This window comes from Saccopteryx bilineata, chromosome 2 (genome assembly GCF_036850765.1).
Source record: "Saccopteryx bilineata isolate mSacBil1 chromosome 2, mSacBil1_pri_phased_curated, whole genome shotgun sequence".
Classification (NCBI taxonomy): Eukaryota; Metazoa; Chordata; class Mammalia; order Chiroptera; family Emballonuridae; genus Saccopteryx; species Saccopteryx bilineata.
This window is the reverse complement of record NC_089491.1, coordinates 303,323,290-303,349,769: the sequence shown is the minus strand read 5'-3', so window position 1 is coordinate 303,349,769 and position 26,480 is coordinate 303,323,290. Positions and strand designations below refer to the sequence as shown.

General features: G+C 44.5%; 1 protein-coding gene across 5 annotated transcripts; it reads left to right on the top strand.

Annotated features, from left to right (window-relative positions):
- On the top strand, positions 1-24,957 carry PFKFB2 (6-phosphofructo-2-kinase/fructose-2,6-biphosphatase 2). 5 transcript variants are annotated; one of them, XM_066261496.1, is made up of 18 exons: positions 1-128; positions 666-757; positions 1,942-2,052; positions 7,717-7,842; positions 8,324-8,420; positions 8,832-8,898; positions 9,031-9,105; positions 9,470-9,526; positions 10,425-10,549; positions 13,005-13,212; positions 13,627-13,773; positions 14,522-14,626; positions 15,345-15,474; positions 15,658-15,747; positions 16,220-16,282; positions 16,541-16,605; positions 17,211-17,390; positions 24,428-24,957. In XM_066261496.1, the coding sequence occupies exons 3-18, from the start codon at positions 1,962-1,964 to the stop codon at positions 24,488-24,490; spliced, it is 1,689 nt and encodes a 562-aa protein (XP_066117593.1). In that variant the 5' UTR covers positions 1-128; positions 666-757; positions 1,942-1,961; the 3' UTR covers positions 24,491-24,957. The 5 variants fall into 5 exon arrangements, with proteins under 5 accessions (XP_066117593.1, XP_066117591.1, XP_066117594.1 ...); XM_066261494.1 differs by having other exon boundaries at positions 666-769; positions 1,957-2,052; positions 17,211-17,402; XM_066261497.1 differs by lacking the exon at positions 15,658-15,747 and having other exon boundaries at positions 17,211-17,402.
- The last annotated feature ends 1,523 nt before the right edge of the window (positions 24,958-26,480 follow it).

Genomic DNA, 26,480 nt, shown 5'->3' with positions numbered 1-26,480 from the left:
AGCTGCAAGCCCAAACTTGCGTAGACGGGGTTTATCAACAGAATCAAGCATCAAACGGACGTGGGGGCAACGGGAAGTTCACTTGAAGTGTGCAAAATCACTTCCACTGTAGAAGCCTCTACCCCTGAGTAAGTTATATGCAATCTTTGAATATTTCACACCCATTTTCCTGTTTCAGCCGTTTCCCTCTGGTTCTTCAAGATGTCCATAACAGAAAGCATAGTGTGGAAGGCAGGAAGGAGAATAAAGGTGGTTAGAAGTCCACTATGTGGATGGGTCCAGGGAAGCTCGCGGTTCATCAGTTAGTTGGTTTTCTTAAGTTAGTGTCTGACCGATGGTAAGGATATACAAACACCCTAGGTGTAATCGGCTCAAGTAGGGTGGTAGATTACTCTAGCAAAGCACTTTCTAAAGCTCACCTTCTAATTTACGAATCTAACAGGTCTCACTGAGATTCAGGTAGGAAAAGGTTAATTTCTGCAGCGTTTTCTCATTTAAAAAGTCACACCCTCTCAAAACAGCTTAGTCCACTCTCGCGATAGTATAAAAAAAAGGTAAAGATTTTAATAAACTCCGCCCCCAGCCCTATTAGTTGCCAAGCAACGATGCAACCAACCTCCACTGTGCTGAGAAACTTGGAAACTTACAGTCTGTCCCCTTCACAGTTCCATCCTCCAGGAGCTAGCGGCCACGATTCTTATTTGAGCCCCGCCCCCTGAAGTCTGCGGGCGCTGGATTGGTCGATGATTCTCTCCAGGTGAGGACTAACGTAAGGGTGGGTGGAGCCAGACTGGGGCACTGGAATTGCTAGGGACTGGTGTGAGGTGCCCCAGGCCACAGTCTGTCCGCTGGGCTCGTGGCTGCCGCGTTACGGGGGAAGTGCTGGGGTCACTACCGGGAGGGATATTAGGGATCATAGGGTGAGCGACAGCTGTCCAGCGCCTGGAAGAGCCAGGGAAGGAGGGCGGAGGGGGGCTGCGTGCACCCGGATGAGGTGCAAGACGTTGGTGCGTTGCTGTTTTGGGGAAGTGCCGGACCCCAGTCTTAGCCCGGAGTGCGGACGTTCAGGGACTTGGAATCGCAGCTGGTGTTTGGTTGGAGGATTTGCGTGGTCAGTGGAAGAACCCTGCAAGATTCTTAAAGCAATAGGACCTTCTTTTCTCACAAATTCCTTGTCTGGGTTTGGGGAGTGAGCTCGGGTCTCTCCCACCCCAGTTTGAGTTAGGACTTTACCTTTATTTCGTAGGTGACCTTGAAGAAGGCATTTAACACTTCTTTTGTGCTCCAGTGTTCCTTCTATAGACGTTGTCCCGGGGATAGATGGGGAGAGGGTGCGGAGTAAGGGCTAAAGAATAAGAGCACCGGAGGAGAAATGGTGACGTGTTAGAAATGGGGTATCCAGTTACAGTTTTTCCTCCAGGAAACATGTTTGATAGTTTCCCAATTTCTCATTTTTTTTCTTTTGCAAGATTAAATTCTACCATTAGACTGCCATTTATTTGTGATAATAAACTATCTTTTTGCAACCCACCCCATCCCCCAACTGTTCCCCAGATTCTTATACCAGATTTTGAACTCAGGAAGGAACTTGGATAAGCCACTTAATTTGACTGACAGTTTTTTAATCTGTAAAATTGAAAGAAGTAATAATGGTGGCAAAATCTCTCTTAAGGAATATTGGAAAGACTGAAGGAGATAATGTAACTCCTAAATCAAATTGTAAATACAAAGTTCTAGCGTTCTATTTATATATAGATGAGGAAGCGGGGCTTGGGTGTCATGACTTATCCTCGGGCATGTAGCTATCAATTGGTAGAAAGAGGGCTGGACTTGACTCTTGGCCCAGGGTGTTTTCACTTGTACAGCTCTGATCCTCTTCACTGAATGTTTTGAAGGATGTCTTCTCTTTTCTCTTCCTTACATTCCTTTTGTCCTTTCCAGACATCTCCTGAAGAGCCACCATGTCTAGGAATAATGCATTGTCCTCAGAACAGAACAACAGCAGCTATGAGACAAAAGCCTCAAATCTTCGAATATCAGAAAAGAAATGTTGTAAGTTCTAAGAAAAAGGAGGGTTTTCTCTCTCCCAGAATTTTTTCCTTGGAATATAGTTGTAATCCTAGACTTTGCAGCTTGGTAGGAATGAGGAATAATTCTTTAACACAGGAATTTAAAACAAGGTCTACAAGGAGAAGTTCCTGGCTGAAACAAGCAGACTTAGTGAAATGTCTGTCCTTGGAGCTAGACTCTGGGATGGCCTGGCATTTCCTCATTGCTTTCTTTAACTGAGTCTGTCTCCTGCGGTTATCTGCACACTTGGTATTAAAAGTTAGGGAAAGCATTAGTAGTACACACTGAGTAAGTCAGAGTGGCAGTGTGCAGGAATTAGTTGGGGCTGATTCTGTTAACAGTTTCCCTTTGTTTCTTGAGCTGCATTTTGTGAGGATGCTGCTCACTGTAGAAATTGTTGGGTAGGACTCAATAGCTCATATCTGTAGCCCTCTGTGGGATCAGCCCTGACATTTGACTTTTCTGTGTGTCTTAGGCACCTTACTTTCTTGCAGGTTTTGCCTTTGAATTTTGCAAACTGTGTTCCCTATGGGTTCATGTCTCTGGAGACAGGTTTCACAGGAGTATTTTAACGCCAATTCTTTAGACAAAGATGGCAGGTGCGATTACAGAGAGATGAAGCATCTATCTGTGTTCCTAAGCATCATTATAGACCTCAACAGTGCATAGCTCGGTTCAGAAGGTCCTGGGCCACTGGGCCTCAGATGTCTTGAGGAACCTAAAGGCATACTAACTCTTCCCCCTTCTTCCATATTGCATTGTGCTTTGGAACCCTGTCAGTCAGTTCTCACTTCAGTGGTTATATATATCAGCAGGTGGAAATAGCCAAGCTGCATGAAACCTGGAATCATCTCATGTTCAGAGCTTTCTCCCCGAGTCTCGACCTTGATGTCATGCCCTTGTCAGTCTCATGATTAACGATGATAATCTCTTTTCACCTGGAGCCAATGAGGCTTACTAGGGTTTGCACTGTTGCTGAGGCAGGCTATTTGGATGTGATACTGGAGTTGGTGTACCTCTATGATTAGGGTCTCTTTTCTCTGCTAGGGCCGGAAGCTAGGTACCAAGGGCAAATACCCCATGGGAGATACCTAGTATAGAGAGATGTTTGAGTGCAGCCTCTGGAGTCAGACTGCCTGGGTTTGAATCTGGAATTTAATACTTCCTAGCCGTGTGCCCTTGAACAAGTTGCTTATCTCCTTCATGCCTCAGTTTACTCTTTTATAAAACTGGGATACCACAGTGACGTGAGAATTAAACGAGTAAATATAGGAAAGCACTTAGAAGAGTGTTAGGCACATAGCTAGGTATATTATTTTCACTGATGACTGTATTTTCAGGTTGTATTTATTTTTGAAACATTATATATAAATCGAATTGTAGTCCAGATGTTATACTGAGAGAGCTCACTATTTAAAAGAACCCTGTGAAGAATTATATTTTCTGTAAAGGATATTTTCTCCTCTTGTTTGACAGTATCATCAAACAATTTTGGAGTATGGATGCACATCTTAAAGAGAGGTGCACTTTATTCAAAGGGGGGCAGAGAGCTGGTATGTATTTGTATGTGTGGAGGGAGGAGTAGATATTTGTGGGAATCTGTGCACAGTGCCCACTGTCAGTCAGTCCTAGCTCTGCTCTGTTCTCCAAAGGAATCTACTACTTGGCCTTCTTGACTTCTGTAGTGTTTCTGCTCGCCCCCTCTTTCCTTCCTGCGTGATTAGCAGAGGGCTTCTGATTAGCCAAGGAAGCAGTAATTCCAGGTGTTCAATGCTCTGGACTCTAATTCCTGGTTTGGGCTCTGATTTCCCTTTCCCAGCTCCACCCTCTCCTGCCCCACTGGAAGCATTTGGGTTCGTCCTAAAGCCACGGTACTTCATTTACCCCATCTCTTCTCCCCTTCCGGTTGGATGGTGAGACTGTTAAAGCCATAGTCAAAGGAGAAATACAGTTATGAGCATATGTGTTAGTTCATTTCCTTTTTCTTTGTTATTTGCCTATACCTTCGAACAGGCTCCTCTGGCTACATAATACAGTGTTCACATCCAGCAGTTGCTTTATTAATAGCTCAACCATTATCCCCTTTCTGCTAATTACACCTGTGTTGGTTGACTTCGACTCTGAAGTGACTGAACTGGAGGATTGAAGAATTACTTTAGGGAACCAAATCTCCAGAGGAACCTTATTGGAACTTCAGCTGTTCCAGGGATAGGGGTGAAGGGGAGTCTATTGGCCAAGGTGTCTTCAAGGTGCTCAGATGACTACTGTCAGGGTTCTGTGAAAGCAGGAATGTGTGTGTGTGGGGAAAGGCCTTTATGCTTTTCTTTCTTTTTTTGTCTGTTCTTTAATATTTTGAGTAGGTCTGTAACAGACAAGTTCCCATGTGTACCTTTCCCTAACTTTAAAAGCAATACATCTTCATGAATTATTCAGACAATACAGAAAGAAAGTGAAAAATAAAAGATTTCTCACAATTACTCCTGTCCCTGTGAAGTTAGATTCTTTCCGATATCTTATTCTGGTGTTTCCTTTTAATGAAAAAGGGTTCATAATGTACAAATTTTGTGTGGCCATTCCCCCTACCCTTTTTTAAAACTTTATTTATTGATTTTTTTAGAGGGAGAGAAAGAGACCATCAGTTGAACCAGTAACCTCTGTGCATTGGGACAACACTCCAACTAACCAAGCTATCTGGTCAGGGCCTCCCCCTCATTTTTAAACTTACTATATTGTGAACATTATTTTTCATGTCAGTAAATCCAGATTTATCTCATTCTGCACAGTATTGCCTTGTATAGGTGTTAGTCTCCTCCTAATGGACATTTCCGTTTCTAGTTCTCTACCATCACAATACTACAGTGAGCATCCTTGCACATACACCTTTGTGTGTTTGTGCTAGCAGCTTTAGTACAGAAATAATAGAAGAAAAGATAGATACATTTAAAATGTTGATCAGCATTACTAATGTACTGTCCTACAAAATTCTATATTGGGCACCGGTTAATGAAAACATTAACTTCCTTAGAGTTTGGCTGCAGAACTTAGATATTTCATGCCTGTCAGTCAAATAGCAGGAGATACTTGGCAGTTTTATGACTTCCAGCGAATAAAATAAAGATCTTACTAATGAAAACACATTTTAACGGACGGCATATTTTAAAAATGTTGGGTCTACTTAGAACAAATAGTGGAAGAAGACCTTGGTCATGAAAAGGCTGGGAACCATTGCCCTTCCAGACCACTCTTAATGATTGGCTTAGAGAGCCTAGTTGTGCTTACCCTTTGTCATGTGCTGACAGGAGCTGATGGCTGGGACTGAGTGGGCGGCCATGAAACTAGGAGTCTGGACAGAGCCCTGACCTTGACTTTCTACTGTGGGCCATGCTCTTCACTTCTCTCAGCTTGAGTTCTTCTGTCCATAGGAAGGAAGTTATCAAGCCCTTATTTCTTCTAAGTGTGTTCATGAAGGGAAAAGAAGTTTAAGATTGAGAAAGTGAGTTAAACCTTGTGTAAAGAAGATAGAAGAGATTTTCAGGATTTAAACAGCTTTCCATTATTTGCCAAGGGGTGTGTTACATTGTCTCAAATTAATCAGCCTGAAGTATCTGCCATTGAAATTAAGGCAGTGGTGGTGGTGGTTTTGTTTTTTAACAGGGAGGACAGTATGTTCCTAGTTCTGCTAATGTGGCAGTTTGAGATAGGAAGTGTGGTTAGTTCTGTACTGGGAAGTTAGAAGCCCTGGTGGGGCAAATGTTTGCGGGTATCTTGTGGGCAGAGGCGGGAGGGGTGGTGTGGGGAAGGGCGGCATGGGGGGGGGATCTTAGTGACCTGTATTTTCTTTTATTCTGATTCTTCTCCTTCCGTTTTGATAAACATAGAGCAGCTGGTTCCCTCCTTGGCTTTAGAGCAGCTCCGGAGTATCAGTTCATTTTCAGCATTAGGGAGGGGAACAGGGCCTTGGGGAAGTGCCTAATGGGCTGGAAGGTGTGGGCACAGCAGGCCCAGAAGTGCAGGTAATGAGCCAGATCCTGGGGGATTGAGAAGAGTGAAATGCTGAGCTGGAGAGAGTGAAGACTCAGAGGATTTAACTACTGAAACCTAAGGCAGTGCTGATCCCAGGTCCATAGAGCTGGCAGGGGTCAGAGGTCAGGGATTAACTTTAGCTGAGGCTGCAGGGTGTTTCCTTTGCCTTTGCACAGCAGATTTGGACAGAGATGAAAATCACTTCTGATGCCCAGGCCCAGGAAAATTCCACGTATACAGTGGGTAAAGGACGAAAGCCAAGCCCTCTGACCCGTGTCTACCCCTCCCTTACCACCTTGCCACTCTGCCTTCCGCGGATTTCTTGCCAAACACCCCTAGGAAACTCTCTTTCTTCCAAGTCTATTCTACTGGCACTTCCGCCCACTTCTCCATTGAGATCTTTTTACATTATTTTCCCAAATGGTAAAAGATGACTTTTCCATCCAAGTACCCCAGTTTTATAGAATTGTTTCTTAGTCTTATAGGGCCCCCTTGTCCCAGGGTAGAGCAGGGGCAACAACTTGCAGGGCGTCCTCTGGAAGGCAGTGCTGGGAAGCAAAGCAGTCCTTTCTGTCTACCATCTGTGAGCCCTAGATGAGCCTGTGGAGTCTGAGCCTCCCCAATGACCTCATTTGGGTCTTGGCCCTAGAAACATGGTTGGCAGCTGTGTGGCGCCCTCACCCACCACTCCTCTGTAGCAGGATGGGCAGAGAGGAGCCAAGACATGTGAGTAAGCTGATGAGAAATCATGGGCTCTTTTTATGGAGAAAAGCCACCCAGGAGGCACAAGATCTGGACTCTAGTGCTGGCTCTTTGGTGTCTTATTGTGTGTCTATAAGCAAGTCATGTGACCGACTCTGAGCATCTAGTTTGCCCCACCTGCCCAGCACACTGATGTCTGTAGGTCAGTATTCCTGAAATAAGTTTCCTAAGGAATGATGGACCAGTGACTGTTGCTGCTTCTAAATTGTCTTGCCTTCATGTTGGCCATTGAGGTAGGCTGGCTTTGATGCCCTTGCTGGCTAGGCTTTACCGAAGTTTCCCGAGGTCTAGTCACCTCCTGTGCTAAGTAGGCTTTTCCACAGACCAGATCTCACTGTGGTTTAGAAAGTCTGGCTTAAGCTTATATTCTGAATGCAAAGCCAAAACAACTTGAAGCCAGGCTCTTTGGGGGGGGGGGGGGGGACAGGCAAGTTAATTCTTGCCCCTGGCTCTGAAGGATGGATGAACCTCTCAGCCTAGATACTCTGTTGGACCTATCATAGGAGCCCGCTCAGTTCTGCACAAGACCCTCCTGCACAGCGGTATCATTCCTGTGGTAAACAAGCTGCCACGGTGACTGTCTTTCTCACTCTTTACACCTCAGTTACCTCTGGAAGACCTTGGATATGAGGGAAAAGCATATCTTCTTTTGAGGACTTTTTGAAAGTCTATATGACCCTTTAACTCTTTTCAGGAGGGTTTGCTGGTAACTCTTCAGTTTCCTTTGCATCTTCTTGGACCCTTGCCTCACTGAGGTTTATGAGAATGAAACAATAATATAACTATAAAGTTGCTAGCCCAGTGCATGAACCTCACTTGGCCTCTAGTCATTTCATTCTATTCTGTTTTATTTTGTTCTAGCGTGGGCGTCCTACATGACCAACTCCCCGACTCTCATCGTTATGATTGGCTTGCCAGCCCGGGGCAAAACCTATGTGTCCAAGAAACTCACACGCTACCTCAACTGGATTGGAGTGCCCACCAAAGGTAGGTGCAGGTCATTCATTCTTGGGGAAAGGAAATGATCAGTTCCTGCATCTTGCAGGCCTCTGGGGGATTTATTCTTCCTGGTATCAAGGTTACAGGTGCCCCTGGCAGAAATGGGCTTCCTGATTTACTGAATTTATTCCCTGTTCACAGACTTGTTTCCTCCTGGCCTAGTCTCAAGGGGATGCCTTTGATAGTATATGCTTTACATTTTCAAAGCCTTACATTTATATCATTTTGTTTAATCCTAGCAGTACCCCTGTGAAATAGAAGTGGCTAAGGAAACTGAAACAGACAGTTTAAGATTTGCCCAAGGTCTAATAAATCTAAACTTGAGCATAACTTGACTCTTAATCTGGTATTGTTCCCAACATACATTGGTGCTTTTTCATCCCCTTGGCCACTCTGACATTAGATTGGGATGTTCTCTTTGGTCTGGGCACTGTATTTTGCTGCTGACGGGTGTTGGTGTCTTCTGCAGTGTTTAATCTTGGGGTATATCGGCGTGAAGCAGTTAAGTCCTATAAGTCCTATGACTTCTTCCGGCATGACAACGAGGAGGCCATGAAGATTCGCAAGTGAGTCAGTCTTCTTAGGTGTGACCTTCTGGGCCAGCTCTCTCTTGAGCATCATGAGAGTGGATGTGATGGGGCTTAGTTTTCCTTCCAGTAAATATCCTGTGGGGATTTTAAGTGGAAGTTATTTTCTGGACACTTTGGACTTGGGTGGGTAGAAGAACAGGGCTCAGAATGATGCATGTATGCTACAGGTTAAGCCTGCAGACGGATAAGATATAAGCATGGAAAGAGAAAGGGAAAGATATAGGATGATGTAAAACTCGCAGAGGGGGAATGAAAGATCTAGTTAGGGAAACTTTTGACCAGTGAGAAAACCAAGCAGGAAGGGATGTGATGCCTATAGCAATGCAACTGCCCATGTCTGTCTCTGCCTGAGCTTGGTCTCGCTGACTTCCTCTGCTCTCGTGGCAGACAGTGTGCTGTGGTGGCACTGGAAGACGTCAAGGCATATCTCACTGAGGAGAGTGGGCAGATTGCGGTAAGCCTCACCTACCTCTTCGCCATCTTGGTCTTCACCCTTTCAAAGCTGCACAGTCCCACCTTGACTCCACCTTGGTGGGATTCCATTTCTTGATCCCCATTCATCTAGCTTTGTGGGCTCTTTTCCCAGGTGTTTGATGCCACCAATACAACGAGAGAGAGGAGGGACATGATTTTGAACTTTGCCAAGGAGAATTCCTTCAAGGTAAGATCTGACTCCATGTTGGAAGAAAAAGGATAAATGGAGGTGGGCAGTTGGAAGTAATTTGTGGATCTGTGTGACTCTGGTGAGGACAAGATTGGGTATTTGATTCAATCCTCTTGGGGCATGTCCCCAATCCTTGAGTGTTTTCTTGCAGGTCCTTTCTCAGACCCTTAGCGGGTATGTCTGAGGCCCTGGGGATCTGGTAAGAGTTATTTTTAAACAAAGAAGCCTTGAAGGCACTTTCATGAAAGAAAATCCTGGGGGCTGTGGTGGCTGGGATGGGGTAGGAGGTGTGAGCCTGTGCTCTAAATGAGCAGCCTGGCCATTTTTGACTCATTTATCACTGCTCTCTCTTCCTGGCCAGGTGTTCTTTGTGGAATCTGTCTGTGATGATCCTGATGTCATTGCTGCCAACATCCTGGTGGGTGACACCCCCGTATACCACTGTCTCTTTATACTTTGTGCCTTATATATGTGGAGGTGGGGTAGGGTGAGGGGGAAAGTCAACAGAGTAATGAGCAAAAGAAATAGACATATTTAGCATCATTGACTGATCTGTTTGTTGTAATTCTGCACTCTTGAGAGAAGAAACTGAGGCTTTGAGGAATAAAGTAAGGATTAGCTGTTGAATGAGACCAAGACTTAGACTGGAGGATTCCTGGCCCAGTGTTCTGGGTATTAGCTGGATGCTGAGACCTAGGTGTATTCTGAGAATAGACCAGACTCTTTATTACCTGTCAGGGCCATGTCTAGGAAGGCCATCTGCCCAGCAGTTGTCTAATAGTCAGGTCAGTGCTCGATGGACTGAGTGCCTCATGCCCTTTATGGTCACAGCATAAACCAGTGCCCATATGATGGGTTGTGCTGTGCTGTGCTGAGCAGACATCCATGCACGGTATTATGGTGGTACTCTCCAAGCAACGTGGGGACTTGGGGTCACTTGAGGAAGAGGTGTCTTGTGCAAGTCAGACAATCATCAAATCAAACACCCTATTCCAAATGGTTATGGGGAGAAACTGAAGCATATTCTGTTTTCCTCAGAAGGTACATGGTGGGACTGGGGCTCAGAAGCAGCTTCGGCTGCTCGACTGCTGCTGTCCTTCAGCCAAGGGCAGGCACATGACTCCCCAGTTGTCTTTCCCTTCTTGGTTGCCAGGATCATAGGACTGTGTGGGGGTGGAGCTCAATGAATGGCAACTGCCAGCACTCCAGTGAAAGGCCACCTCTGTGGACTTCCTTTTCTTTATTTAGCAGTGGCTATTTGCAGGGGGCTGTTGCAGGCAGACCTTTGACTAGGTCCTTCTCTTCTATGGTTCCAGGAAGTAAAAGTGTCAAGCCCTGATTACCCTGAAAGAAACAGGGAGAATGTGATGGAGGACTTCCTAAAGAGAATCGAGTGCTACAAAGTCACCTATCGACCCCTTGACCCAGACAACTATGACAAGTAAGATTTAAGGCCCCAGAGTGAAGGGCATAAACAGGAGTCTCTTTTGAGAAAAGAGCATTTCTCTCTCTGACCCCAAACATCCTTCTGACATTCCAGATCCATAATGTTTGTATCACTCCAGTGAAACAAAGTATGGATTTGTGGTTTCTATCTAGGCTGCATTACTTATACTTGAACACTGAAGTGTTGTTGTTGTTTGTAAGCTTGCTTTTTTTTATCATCAATAAATCCTCTACAGCAAGATTTCTTAACCTCAGCATTATTGCCATTTTGAACTGGACAATTCTGTGTAGTAGGGGGTTGTCTTGTGCATGTACAGTATTTAGCAGCCTCCCTGGCCTCTGCTCACTAGACACCAGTAACACTTCCAACCCGTGACAACCAAAACTGTTTCCTGATGTTGCCAGATGTCCCTGGGGAGTAAAATCGCCCTTAATTGAGAAGCACTGCTCTAGAGCAGTAGTTTTGAACTAGGGTATTGTAGGACACCCTTAGAGATGTGTCAGTTTTTTGTGCATATATGTGTGACAGAGACAGAGAGAGAGACAGAGAGAGGGACAGATAGGGACAGACAGACAGGAAAGGAGAGAGATGAGAAGCATCAATTCTTTGTTGTGGTTCCTTAGTTGTTCATTGATTGCTTTCTCATATGTGCTTTGAGTGGGGGCTACAGCAGACCGAGTAACCCCTTGCTCAAGCCAACAATCTTGGGTTCAAGCTGGTGAGCTGTGCTCAAACCAGATGAGCCTGTGCTCAAGCCTGTGACCTTAGAGTTTGGAACCTGGGTCCTCTGCGTCCCAGTCCGGCACTCTATCTACTGTGCCACCGCCTAGTCAGGTGAGATCTGTCGATTTTTGATCAATTTTAAAAGTGTGTTTTGTGTGTGTATGTTAAATAATATATGTTAATATGTATATATACATGTATTATGTATATAATATAAAAATACATATATACTATAAAATACAATGTACATGTGTACATACATGTAATGTATATATAATATGTTATCTGTTATGTGTAATATATATAACAGATAATATACTATGTATATTAATAAAACATGGAAGTCCTCTGAAACATGCCTGGCTTAGAGAAATGTCTGATCCATGCTAGCCGACATTACTATGGCAGCATCTGTCAGCGAATGAAATACAGTACAGGTTAACTTGATAATGTGTGAGGAGTAGGCATGTGGCAAAATGTCAAGTTCTTGTTGAAGAAAGATATGTGCACCTAGAAACCTGTGAGAATGTGGCCTTTGAAAAGGCATGCAGTTAGAGCAGTTATACACTTTTCAAATGAGAATACAGCCCTGCAGCCTGACTGTTGGTGGCGCAGTGGATAGAGCGTGGACCGGGAACGCTTTAGTCACAGGCTTGAGTGTGGGGTCACTTGAGTGTGGAGTCACAGGCTCAAGCACAGGATCACTGACATGATCCCAAGGTCTCTGGCTTGAGCAAGGGGTCATTGCCTTTACTCTGAGGTAGCCGGTCTGATCCCCATTCCAGGCACCTGTGAGAAGCAGTCAATGCACAACTAAGTGGTGCAACAAGTTGATGCTTCTCTCTCTCCCTCTCCCTTTCTCCTTTTCTCTCTCTCCGTCCCTTCCTGTCTCTCTCTCTCTCAAAAAAAGAAAAAAAAAAAAAAGAAACAAAGAAAGAATACAGTCCTACAGCCAAGCAAATTAGAGACAAGTGTGCATAACCAGCAGTTTACTCACTTTAGTGATCTGTTTTTGAGTTTTTGAGTTTTTCAGGGCATTTCCCAGAATGTTAATATTTGGAGGTGTTCTTTACACAGAGTTGAAAACCGCTGCCCTAGGTATGGCATAATAATATATTCTTTAGTTGCCCCCGAAGTCCTACATAGAAAAATAGTCTGGAAGTGTGTGTATGTGTGTGTATTTATAGATGTTATCTCTAGTTGGAGTGTGGGTGATTTTTATTTGCATTATTCTACCCCCCCTTTTTTTTTTGAAATAAGCCCTTATTTTTATAATGAGATAAATTCCATGATGGCCACAAAGCATACAATCCCTGGAAGTTTAAAAGAGGCCAGATTTAGGAAGATGCCAGGAATGCACGGGGGTCTCTGTGGTCCTGCCTCCTCTGGCCCTCCCCTCACTGCGGGTGATGCTGTCCTCTGGCTGGGTCTCCACTGCCTCTGACGGGGCTTGTGCTTCTCTCCCAGTTTCAAGGTTAGCAAAGCCTTCAGGTCATCTAATGTAGCCCCTGAGGGGAAACCTAAATTCTGTTTATCACATTTTTTCATTGCATGGCATAGAATAGGTACTGAGGGACTGACCGGAAGTTCAGGAGATTTTATATCGTCTTGATTCTGAGGAGTAATCCAGCTCTTCCCATTCTGCTTCTTAAACGTGGGTGGGGCTATGACAGGAGAGGAGGAGCTGCTGTGAGCTTGCTAGTAACTCTGAAGTCCTTCGTCCCAGGGATCTCTCTTTCATCAAGGTGATAAATGTGGGCCAGCGGTTCTTAGTGAATAGAGTCCAAGACTACATCCAAAGCAAGATAGTCTACTACCTCATGAATATCCACGTCCAGCCTCGGACCATTTACCTTTGCCGGCATGGAGAGAGCGAGTTCAATCTCTTGGGGAAGATTGGGGGTGACTCTGGCCTCTCGGTGCGGGGAAAGCAGGTGAGTCGTTAGCCAGCAGGCTGGATTTCCTAGGCTTAGAGTTAGAGGGCACAGTGGAGGTCATCTCTTTTATCCCCTTCTTCCTCAATCCTATTGGGGCTTAGGCTGTGGTTTCAGGTGGTTAAACAAATGCCAAAGACATTTCACTGATTCTAGCTCTGTATTGAAGTGTGGATAACTTGGAACCATTTCTGCTGAGGTCATTCAGCCACCAGATATTTATTGGGTACAATTTGTGTGCTTAGCAGAGAACAGATTGCCCCAGTTGAAGCCGATTTTCTCTCAGGTTTATTACATGTAGCACCTTCCAGATTTTAACTGTGTACGTACACATTGGCTCTTATAGGCTGAGTTAGCAGGTGTGTGTGTTTGTGTGTATGTGTGTTCTTTTAAAATTTTTGTTTCAAACCCCAGTTTGCTCAAGCTCTGAAGAAGTTTCTGGGGGAACAGGAGATAGCAGATCTCAAAGTGTGGACGAGCCAGTTGAAGAGGACTATCCAGACTGCTGAATCCCTGGGCGTGACCTATGAGCAGTGGAAGATTCTCAATGAGATCGATGCTGTGAGTTGGAAGTTTTGATGGCCACTATCATCTCCTATTCAGGCAGGAACTCAGAAGTCACCATGTGGGCAATTAAATTATGTAAAAACTAGAACCATGAAGTAGAAACTTTGAGAAAGCCGAAACTATGGCCGGCTTGGGGAGGATGTAGGAACACTCTCACCCCTGGTTAGGGCTTCTTGCCTGCTTGAGCACCTGTGCCATTAATGGGACCCAAACCGATTTTGGGGCACCTGGGGAGAGTGGAGCTTCATTTGTTCCCTTGATATATTTTCTTCCTGGGAAAAAGAAATAGCTAACAACCTAGTTCTTTAATTTCTGCTTAGAACATTCAGTCAGCTATTTTGAAAAAGTCCTTTCCAAATTTTTTTTTCTTGACTTTCTCTGCCCTTGAGCACAAAAATAGGCATTTCTTTTTCCTCTGTACACTTTTATGCCTTCTGCAAGAATTCTCCAGTGCCTTGAGTTTCCCCTCCTTTTCTGCTTCCTGCTCTGTCTTGCTGACTTTTCTTGACCTTTGAATTCCCCACAGTAGTAGGAGAAAGTGGTGGCTTACGCTAGAAAAGCCGCCTCCTCTCTGCAGGGTGCCAGTCCCAGACACCCAGGCCAGTCAGTTGCAGGACATGAAGGGACCCAGCACAGTGCCTGGCACATAGTAAGAAACTAGTATTCTTCAGTGTCGTCTTTCTTATTTGGGTGGGGCTGTGTGGGCCAGTCTAGCTGTTTAAGCCGGGGTGGCTCCTTGCAGGGCGTGTGCGAGGAGATGACTTATGCTGAGATTGAGAAGCGGTACCCTGACGAGTTTGCACTTCGAGATCAAGAGAAGTACCTGTATCGCTATCCTGGTGGGGAGGTGAGATTCCCTTCCTGTCAGTGACTGCCCAGTGCTAGGGGTTCAGTAGAAAGGTTACTTTAGGCTAGCCTCCTACCTTTGGGTTCACCCTGTCTTTAATTCAGGCTAGGCAGTCAAATGCCTCATTTGTTAAGATCTCTAAGGGAAAGAGTGGCAGGCTATATACAGTGTATACAGTGTTGAGTATATTGTAGAAGAAACATCATCTTTTTTACTTCTTTTTTTTTCATTCCACTCCCTCAATCCTACCACCAGGTATGAGCACCAAGTAAATATACGAACTGTGAATGATTTCCCTCTTATTGTCAGTGTTTTGGGCTGACTCCTGGTCTAAGTGGCTTTATAGTCTAGGGATGTGTGACACAAAGGTGAACAGTACAGCAGAGGTCCAGGAAACCCCTAGGATCCCCTTGTTGCCTTATACTCTGCCTGTTAATCTTTGGAAGGAAACATGACCATGTGCTCAATTCAGGCTTCTCTCTCCTTGACCAATCTGTAGTTTTCTAAGTCTGAATGTTGCTCTTGAAAGATCTGAATATTTTTAAGAGATACTAGGGCTGGGGGAGTTAGCATGCGGTGGGAAGTCGCTGAACCTCCAGGAGGAGAGCCAGCTGGGGAGAAGGAGCAGTGTCCTCTTTACTCCGGACACAGCCACTGACTTGCCTGCCAGCTTGCGTCTGGCCTCTTAGCGCCTTCTCCACTCCCCCCACCCCCACAGTCGTACCAGGACCTGGTGCAGCGACTGGAGCCTGTCATCATGGAACTGGAGCGCCAGGGCAATGTCCTCGTCATCTCCCACCAGGCTGTCATGCGCTGCCTCCTGGCCTACTTCTTGGATAAGGGTGCAGGTGCCGTTGAGGGAAGGGCTGGGGGACATTCATGGGAGGGGACCGGCCTGGGGGTGGCACCAGGATCCCTGGCAACTGGACCTTCCCTTCTTTCACTCAAATTGGAGTACATTCTTCAGGCAGCAGTGTGGGGCTCCCAGCAGCCATCGAGCCAACTCTGCTGAATTGACTCTGCTGGTGCAGGAGCCCCCGGTGGAGAGTGGCTGCTGCTAGAGCTTCTCAGCCCCGCTCAGCTGGAGGGCAGCATCGAGCTGACACTCCTGGCAGCATCAGGAAAGTGGTTGATCATTCCCAGCTTGGTACTTTGGCTACAAGGAGGGTGGTGTCTTAGAGGCATCTTCATCCTTTGGATTCAGGGGAGGATAGTTTCTGGGTAGAGCCGGAAGGAAGTGCTGCTGCCTCCTCTGACTCCTCCTGGCCAACCGACCTGACCTGGGAAGCCTGCGGGTTGGCCTTTGTTGTACCCAGGTGGGCCACAACCCTTCCTTCCGTGGGTCCTGGCTGCAGCACTTGCTTCTGTTTTGCCTGCATGGAAGGATCTAAAATGGCCTTCCTTCCTTCCTTAGCCACTCAGCCGCTTGGGTGGCTTCTTTGGTGGCTGTCTTGATATTGTCTGGGGTTTGGGAGGAGTTGTGTAACTCTAGGTCAAAGAGAGAAAACTCATGAGCTCCTGAGATTCTTTCTTTTACTAGCTCGGCCTTACTCCATACTGAGAGTTTTCCTTACCTGGTCTTTCTGCTTTCAGATGAGCTACCGTACTTGAGGTGCCCACTCCACACCATCTTCCGACTTACTCCCGTGGCCTACGGTAACTATGAATTTAGGAGCTGGGCAGGAGGTAGGGATTTAGGAAGTTCAGGATTTTTGAATTTTCTTTGAAGTTTATGTAGAAGTTCAACTTCATCGCCCCTGTATACCAGGAAAGTTCCATCACTGTCTTCCATTTTTAAACGTATGTATTTGGGAAAATATGCATTCTTTTATGGTGTACTTTCCCATACTGAAACTGAGGAATTTTTCTTTGAGCTTTTTTCCTGAAGGCCTCTTTCCTTGCCTGTTTTCCCAGGGTGCAAAGTGGAAACCATTAAACTTAATGTGGAGGCTGTGAACACTCATCGTGACAAGCCAACTGTAAGTATGTCCCCACAGGTGAATATACAGGTTCCCTGTCACTTTGAGTCTTTGAACCTTTGGCATCACGACATGGGTTTCTTTTACGTGTGAAAGGAAAACAGATCCAGAACTCACATCCTATATAATCTGCTTACTTCCAAAAGGAGGAGATGTTAGAATTATTACTTTTTAAGATTAGTACCTCTTTTATGAGTCTTGACCTTGAAAGCTCCTGGAAACCTATTTAAATATGCAAAGTGTTTACTGGAGTGAAATGCCCCACCCCCCAGCTGTTCACTTTAGAAAGCAGGATCCAGAAGGACCTCTCTGATGGGGTGAAGAAGTGTAGGTTTGTTCCTAGGTCTGTCCTGACAATCTGTTTGACCTTCAGAAAGCCCCTTTCTTTTTTTCTCTCTCTCCTGCTTTGGAGTATGATGCTTAAGGAGCTTCTCCCTCTACAACCCTGTAGCTTCCTGGGGCTAAGGGACCAGGCCACGGCCCAGGTCTTAGAAGAGACCGTGTCTCAGAGGAGCAGGAGAGGGATCTGTTGTGGTTATTTAACCTTTATAAGTGAGCTTTTGTCTTGGCTTTCATTTGTGTGGTGTCCGTCCATTTCCAATCAGAACAACTTTCCCAAGAGCCAAACCCCTGTAAGGATGAGAAGGAACAGCTTTACACCTCTGTCCAGTTCGAATACAATAAGGCGTCCAAGAAATTACAGTGTTGGGAGCCGGCCCCTCAAGCCGCTCAGCCCTCTCCGTGCCCTGGACTTGCAAGAAGGGGCCGACCAGCCGAAGAGCCAAGTCAGCATTCCGGTGGTGTAACTGTGTGTTTCCCTCCAGTCCTGGCCTTCTGCCCTTGTTGCTAATAACCAAGGAATCATTTAACTTCTCGCCCCCACCCCTGACACCCCACCGTGAATTTTAACACTGAACATGAGGCCACGTGTTTTCAGACCAACCTTGTCTGTTCTGCAGTGTGAACTATCTCCCCATCCAGGCACAAGCTGATGGAGTTGGGTGCTTTGGAATGGGTCCCCAGTCAGGGTGGTCTGGAAGAGGAGGAAAAGCAGTGATCATCCTGGGGTGATTAGCATACCTGGGGCTGAGGCAGAGCATGGCCAGTACACCTGCTTCTTGTTAGTCCCTGGTGTCTGAAGTCACTAGAGTCCTTATGTTGGTAAATTGGGGCTGGGCGGGGGGGGGGGGGGGCACAGAAGCCCATTTTCCCTTCACCTTTGTCTCTTAAAGATGTGCTTTACTCATAGATCTTACCTGCCTGCTTTCTTCCTCCTCCCTCACCTCTCCATTGGATTGTCCAGTGTGATGCATGTCATTGTCATTGTAGTGTCTGTCTAGGAGGGAAGGTAAGGTTGGTGAGAGAGAAGTGTAGGCTCCATTGATTCTCTCTGCAGTGGGTCCAAATGGAAGTGGATTTCGGGAGCCTTTCTCGTGCCTTCTCCTTTTCTCTCAAGCCAGGTCCTGCAAGGGTCAGCCTAGGCTGTAAACATCCACAGATGCTGTGGCACCAGTAGGTGGACATAGGGTGAGCGGTCTTGCCTCTTTTTATGAGCAGTAGTTCTAAGGCTTTGATGCCCTGGGGGGAAGTTGGCTCTGAGAATGTGGGAAATACCTTGGTTTATATTTTTCACTTCAAGATCTAAGCATAGGTCTTTGTAGCTGCTGCAGGGCTCTTGTAAGGCAATTCATATCTTTTCTCTGGTGGCTCCCAGCTTCTGCCAATTACTGCAAGCTAGGGACGTCTGGGGCTGTTCAGAAGGAAAATCATGACTGATTCAGGAATCACCACTGATGTTTGAATTTCTCGAGTCAAAACAGAGAAGAGTTCATTAGAGCTGCTTATTATTTTCCAGTAATTTTCAAAACACTCCTTTTTAAGTTAAAAAATCTAGAGGAATCTTTGGCACCCTGTGGGGTCTAGCTTTTCACTGCATATATTTACCTATTCACTTCTGTCTTTTTATTTTCTCTGTGGGGTTAAACAGAAAATGTTTACAGCAGGGATTTGTAGCCCCTTGGTATTATGACTCATAATAGCATACTTCTCCCCCAAAATTTGTATGCAAAATATGTGAATATATGGGCATTTTTCTGAGAAGCAAGTCTAGAGGTCTTATGAGATTTTTAATTTCAAATTCTTCATATTATAAAGTTAAAAAAGGGAGAGAGAGATGACTCTATCTTAAAGTTATCAACTTGTCTTTTAGAAGAAACTAGTGAGAACAAGTTAGCTATTTGCCAAGGGTGTTTCTGGTAATAGAAGACTTTTTCTAAGAGACTACTCATAGCAAATATATCCATAGGAGTGCCAAATTTGAAACAACTGAGATGTCCTTCAACAGTAGAATTGGTAAATTGTGGTATAGTCACACTGCGGAATATTACATAGCAATGAAAAAGAAACAACAGATAAACCAACAATATGTTGTTGAATGAAAGAAGCCAGATGCGCAAGAGAACAAACATGTATGATTCCATTTATATGAAGGTCAAGAACTGGAAAAATGAATCTTTTGTGATAGAGGTTACCTTTTGGTAATGTTGGGAGGGTATAGAAGACCTGTTGTCGTGGTTCCTATCTAGGAGTATTCATTAGAATCCCCTTTAGGACTTTTGAAATGTACACGTGCCTAGGTCTGCTTTAGACTTAATCTTCATGCAGACTCTCTGGGGTTGGGGTCTGCACATGCATGTGTTTAAACAGCTTCCCTGTTGATTCTGATTCCCGTTCCTGGTCAGAGCTCCATCCTATGAAGTTGGGTAAATAAATACTGGGAGAGTAGTTCCTTGGACAGAGCAGCAACCTGGGAATTCTGAATCCTTTATGGAGTCAGATGTTGAGCAGATCGTGTAATTAGATGAAGGGATCCCCTCAAAAGCAGGCTGCTGTGTCTTAGTGGTTATTCTAGGTTCTAGTCCCGTCTTTAACAATTTACATTGCAGGGTGATGTGGAACAAATCACTGTGTAAATAAGTGTCCTTGGGTAACAACAGCTGGGAATTTTAAGCAGAGATAGGTACTGAGATAAAACCTGTTGGGTGAGAAAGATTATCATTACAGGCACTGACTTGTGATCTTCAGCACTTTATTCTTTTGGCTTGAATAGGACATCACAGTGAGTTTCCAAAGGCTGCTTGCTTAGATTCTGCCTAAAATTATGTTAGTGTGCTCTTCCCGTTTACCATTTACACGATGTGTACTTAGTGTCTCAGTTTGTAGGTCAGTGGCCTGGGTGGGAGTGCGGATGGAGGGGTGCATAGAAGTAGAACAGGGGTCCCCAAACTACGGCCCGAAGGCCACATGCGGCCCCCTGAGGCCATTTATCCGGCCCCCGCTGCACTTCCAGAAGGGGCACCTCTTTCATTGATGGTCATTAAGAGCACATTGACCATCTCATTAGCCAAAAGCAGGCCCATAGTTCCCATTGAAATACTGGTCAGTTTGTTGATTTAAATTTACTGGTTCTTTATTTTAAATATTGTATTTGTTCCCGTTTTGTTTTTTTACTTTAAAATAAGATATGTGCAGTGTGCATAGGGATTTGTTCATAGTTTTTTTTATAGTCCGGCCCTCCAACGGTCTGAGAGACAGTGAACTGGCCCCCTGTGTAAGAAGTTTGGGGACCCCTGAAGTAGAAGAACAGGTGCTTACCCTGAAAAAGGTTATTTCAGAGACAGGGCATATAATTTATAATAAATGGGCATTTGCGAAGGAGCAACATTTTGAGTCTGAAAGTGTGAACATTAAAGTGGTGTACAGATCACTTTTAACCTTTCTCTTGTCCTTGGCCATGAAACTAAAAGAGTTGGGAGGTGGGACTGCTCCCTCCCCCGACCCGACTGTGAGAATGAGGTGTGGTCTGGGAGGTATGTGTGGCATTTTTAGCAAGTTGCCTCATCTACTTTGCCTGGCTGGTGGTATCTTTAGCCCAAATGAGCATTAGTTCTGTCTTTTTTCCTGCGGTGCTGTGAGAATAATTCAGAGCTAATGAATGAAAAGAAGGAGCATTTTGATCCAAAGACTTTGGATTTGGGCTGTATGTACTCTAGTGAGAAGAGAAGTCTCTGATGACCTAGCATTATGTTACCTTCTCCTGAGCCCCAGCATTGGACACAAGTCACTGGGATGTTCATGTGGATGACTACTCTGCACTAACCCCTGTGCGAGTGTGCTTCCCCCAGAAGAGGAGCTGAGTGCTCTTACTGTTAACACAACACGGGGTTCAGCATTCTTCAGTTCTCAGAGCAAGATCTTTCCAGAGCAGGTTCAGCAGGAAGAAGCAGGAGAACATAGAATGGAATAGAACTCCAGAGTTTAGAGAAGTCCTACTTCCTCTCTATTTTCCCTGTCCTTCTCTGCGGTTCTAATGTGGTTGTGTATTGGTAGCATATCCACATTGCTATGATTATGTCTATATCACAGATCTTATGAAGAAAGGGTGGACTTTTTGCTGAGGCTTTCAGTTTTATTATGGGAGAAATAGGTGAAGGCCTTTGCATCTACCTATTGGTAGAAATTTGGGAAAGGAAAATAGAAAATCATCAATTTTTCTATTTTCCAGTTGCAGTTGATATTCAATTCTGTTTTCTTTTTATTGCTTTAAAGCTGACTGAGGAATTCTGTGACAGACTCAAAAGAGAAATCTAAATTAGATTTAAACTAAAGCTTCTCTTTCACTCTCCTAACCCTCAGATTTGATTTTAGCTGTTACCTATTATCTGTATTGCCTTGGTTTTGTTTTGATAGGGGGATTGTTTTATATTCAATTGGAAAGTAGAATAGGAAAATATTTTAAAACACCTTTAAAACTTTGTGGTAAGTGGTCTTATCATTGTCTGTTTTTTGTTACTTTTTCCTCAAGAATTTTGAGTTAGGAATACAGTATATTTGCATTCCTAGGCTGAATGGTTGAGTGTTTCCTGTGAGGTTTTGGCTGTTCCTCTTTGTAATCCGCTTGATCTTCAGAGGTACTGGCATTTTGAAGAAATGATATAGCTGTTTGGAAATTAATCCATCTTAAATGGTTTTTCTGTAAACAGGAGATCTGAGTTCCAGAGAAACTTATAGGAACTTGGAGTAGTTAAAGGGACAAGGGAAACATTTCTAAAAATTGAGAGGATGATATCTAGATTGTATAGAGTTATGCACATTTCAATGTCTTTGCTAAGCTCAGAAGCTAGGTTGTATTTATTTCAAGAATTTTTTTTTTTTTATTTCAAGAAATTTGATAAATTTACCCAGGTTTTCCAGTATGCATTTAGACTTGTTTGTGTTTTAAACTGTTTTATTTTTAATATTATATAAAACAGTTGAGTTGGGTTTACCACAATTGATTTCTTACTTCCCATAGAGATGACACAGACATCGGAAGTAGGCCCCAGACTCATAACATCCAGAAGACTATATGTAGTAGTAGCTATATGCTGACTGACTGATACACTCTGAAAGGATCTGCATGCTGATTGACAGATTCCTGTGGGTACTAACTGACTTACAGACTCTATAAAGGTTCATATGCCGACTGACTGACAGCCTCTATTAGGGTTTATATGCCGACTGACTGACAGACTCTATTAGGGTTTATATGCCGACTGACTGACAGACTCTATTAGGGTTTATATGCCGACTGACTGACAGACTCTATTAGGGTTCATATGCTGACTGACTGACAGACTCTATTAGGGTTTATATGCCGACTGACTGACAGACTCTATTAGGGTTTATATGCTGACTGCCTGACAGCCTCTATTAGGGTTCATATGCTGACTGACTGACAGACTGTACTTGGATATGTAAGCAGAGAGTCTGTTTCATCATTGTACCAGTTGGCAGTATATGCCCATTATTGTGATTCTCAGCCTATTCTCCATGTCCTGCAAAGAAAGGAAGTAAACACTCTGTGTTTTCTCTAGGTAGAAGTTCTGTAAGTTATGATTTCTAATAGACATTTCTTTCAGAGTAGCAGCCAAAGTTTCATCATTTTGTAGAAAATGAAGGTTTACATCACTTGTATGGCATTTTGTAAACTCAGCTAAGGAAACTCCTGCTCAAAGCCTGAAATTGTTATTCTACTTGTCATCCCACCCATCCCCACACTTCTAGGTGAGTTCGCTTTCCCCACCCGTTTCTGACCCCTCTGTGTCCATAGCTTCCCTGTTGCAGAATGTAGCGCTCTACTGGGTAATGCTGCTGGTTTAGTCTGCCAGGCATTGGGCACTTATTCGTAAATAAAAATGCAAAGGTAATTCTACATTCAAAATTGATTTTAGGAAGTAGCAAATTATTCTTTCCAGTAAGCTTTTCATTGGAGATCTATGACCAAGATCTACCTATTCAATGTCTTTCTGTCTGAATTGCTTGTGTACATTTTTTTTATTGTGTTGAAGTAATAAGATCAACTCATTCTGATATGGTGATGGTTTTGCTATGGCAAAAGCAAAGGACTGATTACTGACTGTGCCCTTTGGAGGGGTTTGGGCATGGGCTGAGTACTGCTGGGAATGGACTGGATTGGGCACCCAAGCAATAGAATTATTCTGCTGATGTCCTAGGCACAGCTCTGTTGAAAGAGGGGACATAAGTCCTTAACAGAATTCTGATTTAATCTGGTGACACTGATATCAAAATATGCCACTCAGATCCATATGAGGTGTGTATAACTGTATTTGAAATGTGTTCTGTGTGTGTGTGTGTGCAGAATAGGTGAATAAAATCGTTGAGTAACTTGAACCTATCAGAAGGCTTCTGGGTGTTTTGTTTTGTGTTCTCCACCCCTTGCACCACCCCCAAAACTTTACCTCACACTGTTCAGCGATTGAGCCTCAGAGAAGGAAAGCCAGATCCCAGTGTGACTGGAGCCCTTGGTGTAGGCGTGGCTCTCTTTCTCCACCTTCTGGTGAAGATGGGAAGGACACTATGGAAGGCATGCAAACGTCTGTAGGAGTTGTGTATACTTTTTGGCGCCTCTACAGGAATTACCTGTTACCTTCAACCACACTGTGCTATGACTCACTAACAACATGTACCTCGCTATTTATTGTAAAGTAAAACTGTGCAGATTTCTTAGAATTCAGTGGATTGTTCCTTCTAAAATATGACCTGCCTGTTTCTAAAGACATTGCAGCCAGTGGGATAAAAATGGTGATTCATTTTCTGGGACAGGAAAATACAGGTGGAACTGTGTCACAATTCTCATGCCTTCCTCCTTGTTACTCTAACAAGGCCCCGGGCTCATTACCCATGCAGACTCTCAGGCCCCATCCCAGGCCTCCTGAGTCAGAATCTTCATCTTAACAGGATGACCTGGCGATTCAAATGCACATTTAACATTTGAGAAACAGTGTTCTAGAGGGAAGCATTTCTCACAAGCTAAAATTGCTCTGATGACTGATTTCAGAATGGGCTGGGATAACTACAATGGTAGAGACCGTCCTCAAAAGCCAAGTAGCCCCTGACTGCAATGTCACTTTCTTGGCATGGTCTTTTGGCCAGTGGAGCTTATATACTCTGCTTTCACTACAGGGCTCCTGACAGCTTCTGCCTCCTGTCTTGGGTATGTAGATTATAGTCCAGGTCTGAAGGGAGTGCCTGGTTAAACATGACACAAAGCAAGTAGGTTTTGCTGGGAAAGAAGCCCACGACTGTGCACTGGAGTTTGTCTGACTCCCGAGAGTCACGGGGTGTGTGCATGTCCTTGTGCAGGTGTGGGATGTGGGTGGTGGAGAAGCAGCGGAAGAGCGAGGGAGGGATTTTGCTCTACTTTACTTGCCATTTGTTGGCGGTGTTAACAGCTTTGTTTCTCTTCCTCTCTGGCTCCTAGGCAGAGACCTTGCCGGCCGTGGCTAGACACTCCTCCTCGGCATCCCTGCCGTCACTCTCCTGATACGAAAGCTGAGGCCAGACCTCCCTTGGGGGACAGGGAACTGCTGCAGAGCTTGGATGTCAGCCCCATCAGGGCTTGAGCAGGAAGTGAAGTGGGGATTGGACATTCGGGACCACCAAAATGAGGCCTGGAAAAACCACCACATTTCTCCCCTTCATGCCTAATGGGAATATCAGTTACACTGGAAAACTTAACTTTGTGCCTCAAAACATTTAACAGCCAGACCGGTTAGTTTTATATGATCTCTTTGCTGGGTTTGGCCCAAGTTGGCCTATCTCATTCTGTTTCAGTTAATATCCTACCTGTGACAGTTACTAGCTGGCTATTTTTTTTTTTTTGTCTAAAGTGCAAATACACCTCTTCAGATTTAATTGTTTCCAGGTGAGAGGGCTGAGCCCCAGGAAGCCTTTTCTGTGCTGTAAGAGCTGGTCTCTACATCCGTTCCAGGTGAGCAGTGTAGCGTACACTTTACGTGTGTTAGCGTTCACATCTTTGCCACATTGGAAACAGACGGATTCACCCCGGGGGATGGAGGGTATCTGAGAAATGCAGCCCCCAAAACATCTCTCCTGCGCTGATGGAAGAGGAGGGTCCGCAGCAACCTTCTTTAGAGACATTTTTCTTGTTCTAGGCCCCTTGAGGGCAGCACCTGACTATAAGACTCCCCCAGATGGGTACCCATCTTCTAAGTTCTTTTTTGTAGCTGCTGTGTTTTCGACCTGGTGCTGCATGCCTCTCAGAGCAGAAGAGGGCTAATGTTCCCTCTGTGATTGGGAGTAAGGACCAGAGAGAAAAGCAGGGTGCCATTTATATCATATGGAGTAAAGAACGTTCCTTGGGAATCAGCTCTACCGAGGAGTTCTTTTGGTTTCAAAGCTGCGGGGTTTGTCACCATGATATGGTCTCTTGAGAAAGCAGTGGCTGTGTTCTTAAGAGAAGAGCAGCTGGGCTTCTGATGCCCGCCTCTGAGCTAGCTGTCTCTGTTTTAGTCTACCTGTCTCATGTACAACATTGGGGTGCCGGGGGAACCAAGCCCCAGTGCATTCGTCATTTGCTTTCCCTTAAAGATGAGCCAGGTAATTACTCCATAGATCAGTGATTGGCAAGTATACAGCTATGTCTTTGTAGATGTGATATGAATATGTAACTCCTCCTGAAGGAGGGAGGATGCTCCAAAGGATATTATGTCTTACAAGCAAAAGGATTTCTTTTTTAAAGAATGGTTAAGTTTTTAGCTTTTTACATTTTTTCCCCTTTTCACTCAGATATCCACTTGCTGAGCAAGAGGGTGAGTGGCAAGAAAAGTAATGAAATGTAGCTTTTCCCAAATGGTTCTTTTATACTGTGGTTGATACGGGGCTGTTACCGAAGATGTGATGTGCTGGGCTGCCGGCAGTTCAGCATCCAGCCACGAGGAGCTTATTTTATACGCACAAAGGTGCCTTCAGAAAGGCTCCTGACGGCCCTACAGCAGGTGATTTTCCTCTGGCTGCTGGGAACCTGCTGTACTGTAATGATTTTGTTCGCATGATGCGGTTTCCTTCTGCATCTAGATACACTGTCTTGATGATCAGATAATTTTTTATTTGGTTATTTATTTGTCCATGGAAGGTATTTTTATGTCTCCATATTAGTGATTGCATGTATTTAATTAGAATGTAAGGTAGTTTGTATCATCAGTTTCTTGGTGTAAATTGAGGTAGTTTGAGCATTTAAATCTAATGTCCATAGTATTACCTTAAATTAAATTGCCAGAATATATATATCTGTCGCCTCTAAAAGGATAAGAACTATGTTAAGGCATAGTGAATTTCTTTGAATACTTTTTTTCTCGTTGATTTTTATTTATAAATCAAGAGATGCATTTCTCTGCAGAAAAGTTTATCTCCTGTTATGAATAAAATCATGCTGAAATGTGTAATATGCATTGCTTTTGTAATAAGAAATATAATAAAAGTTATTTTTAGTTAAAAATGCAATTTTTTGAAGT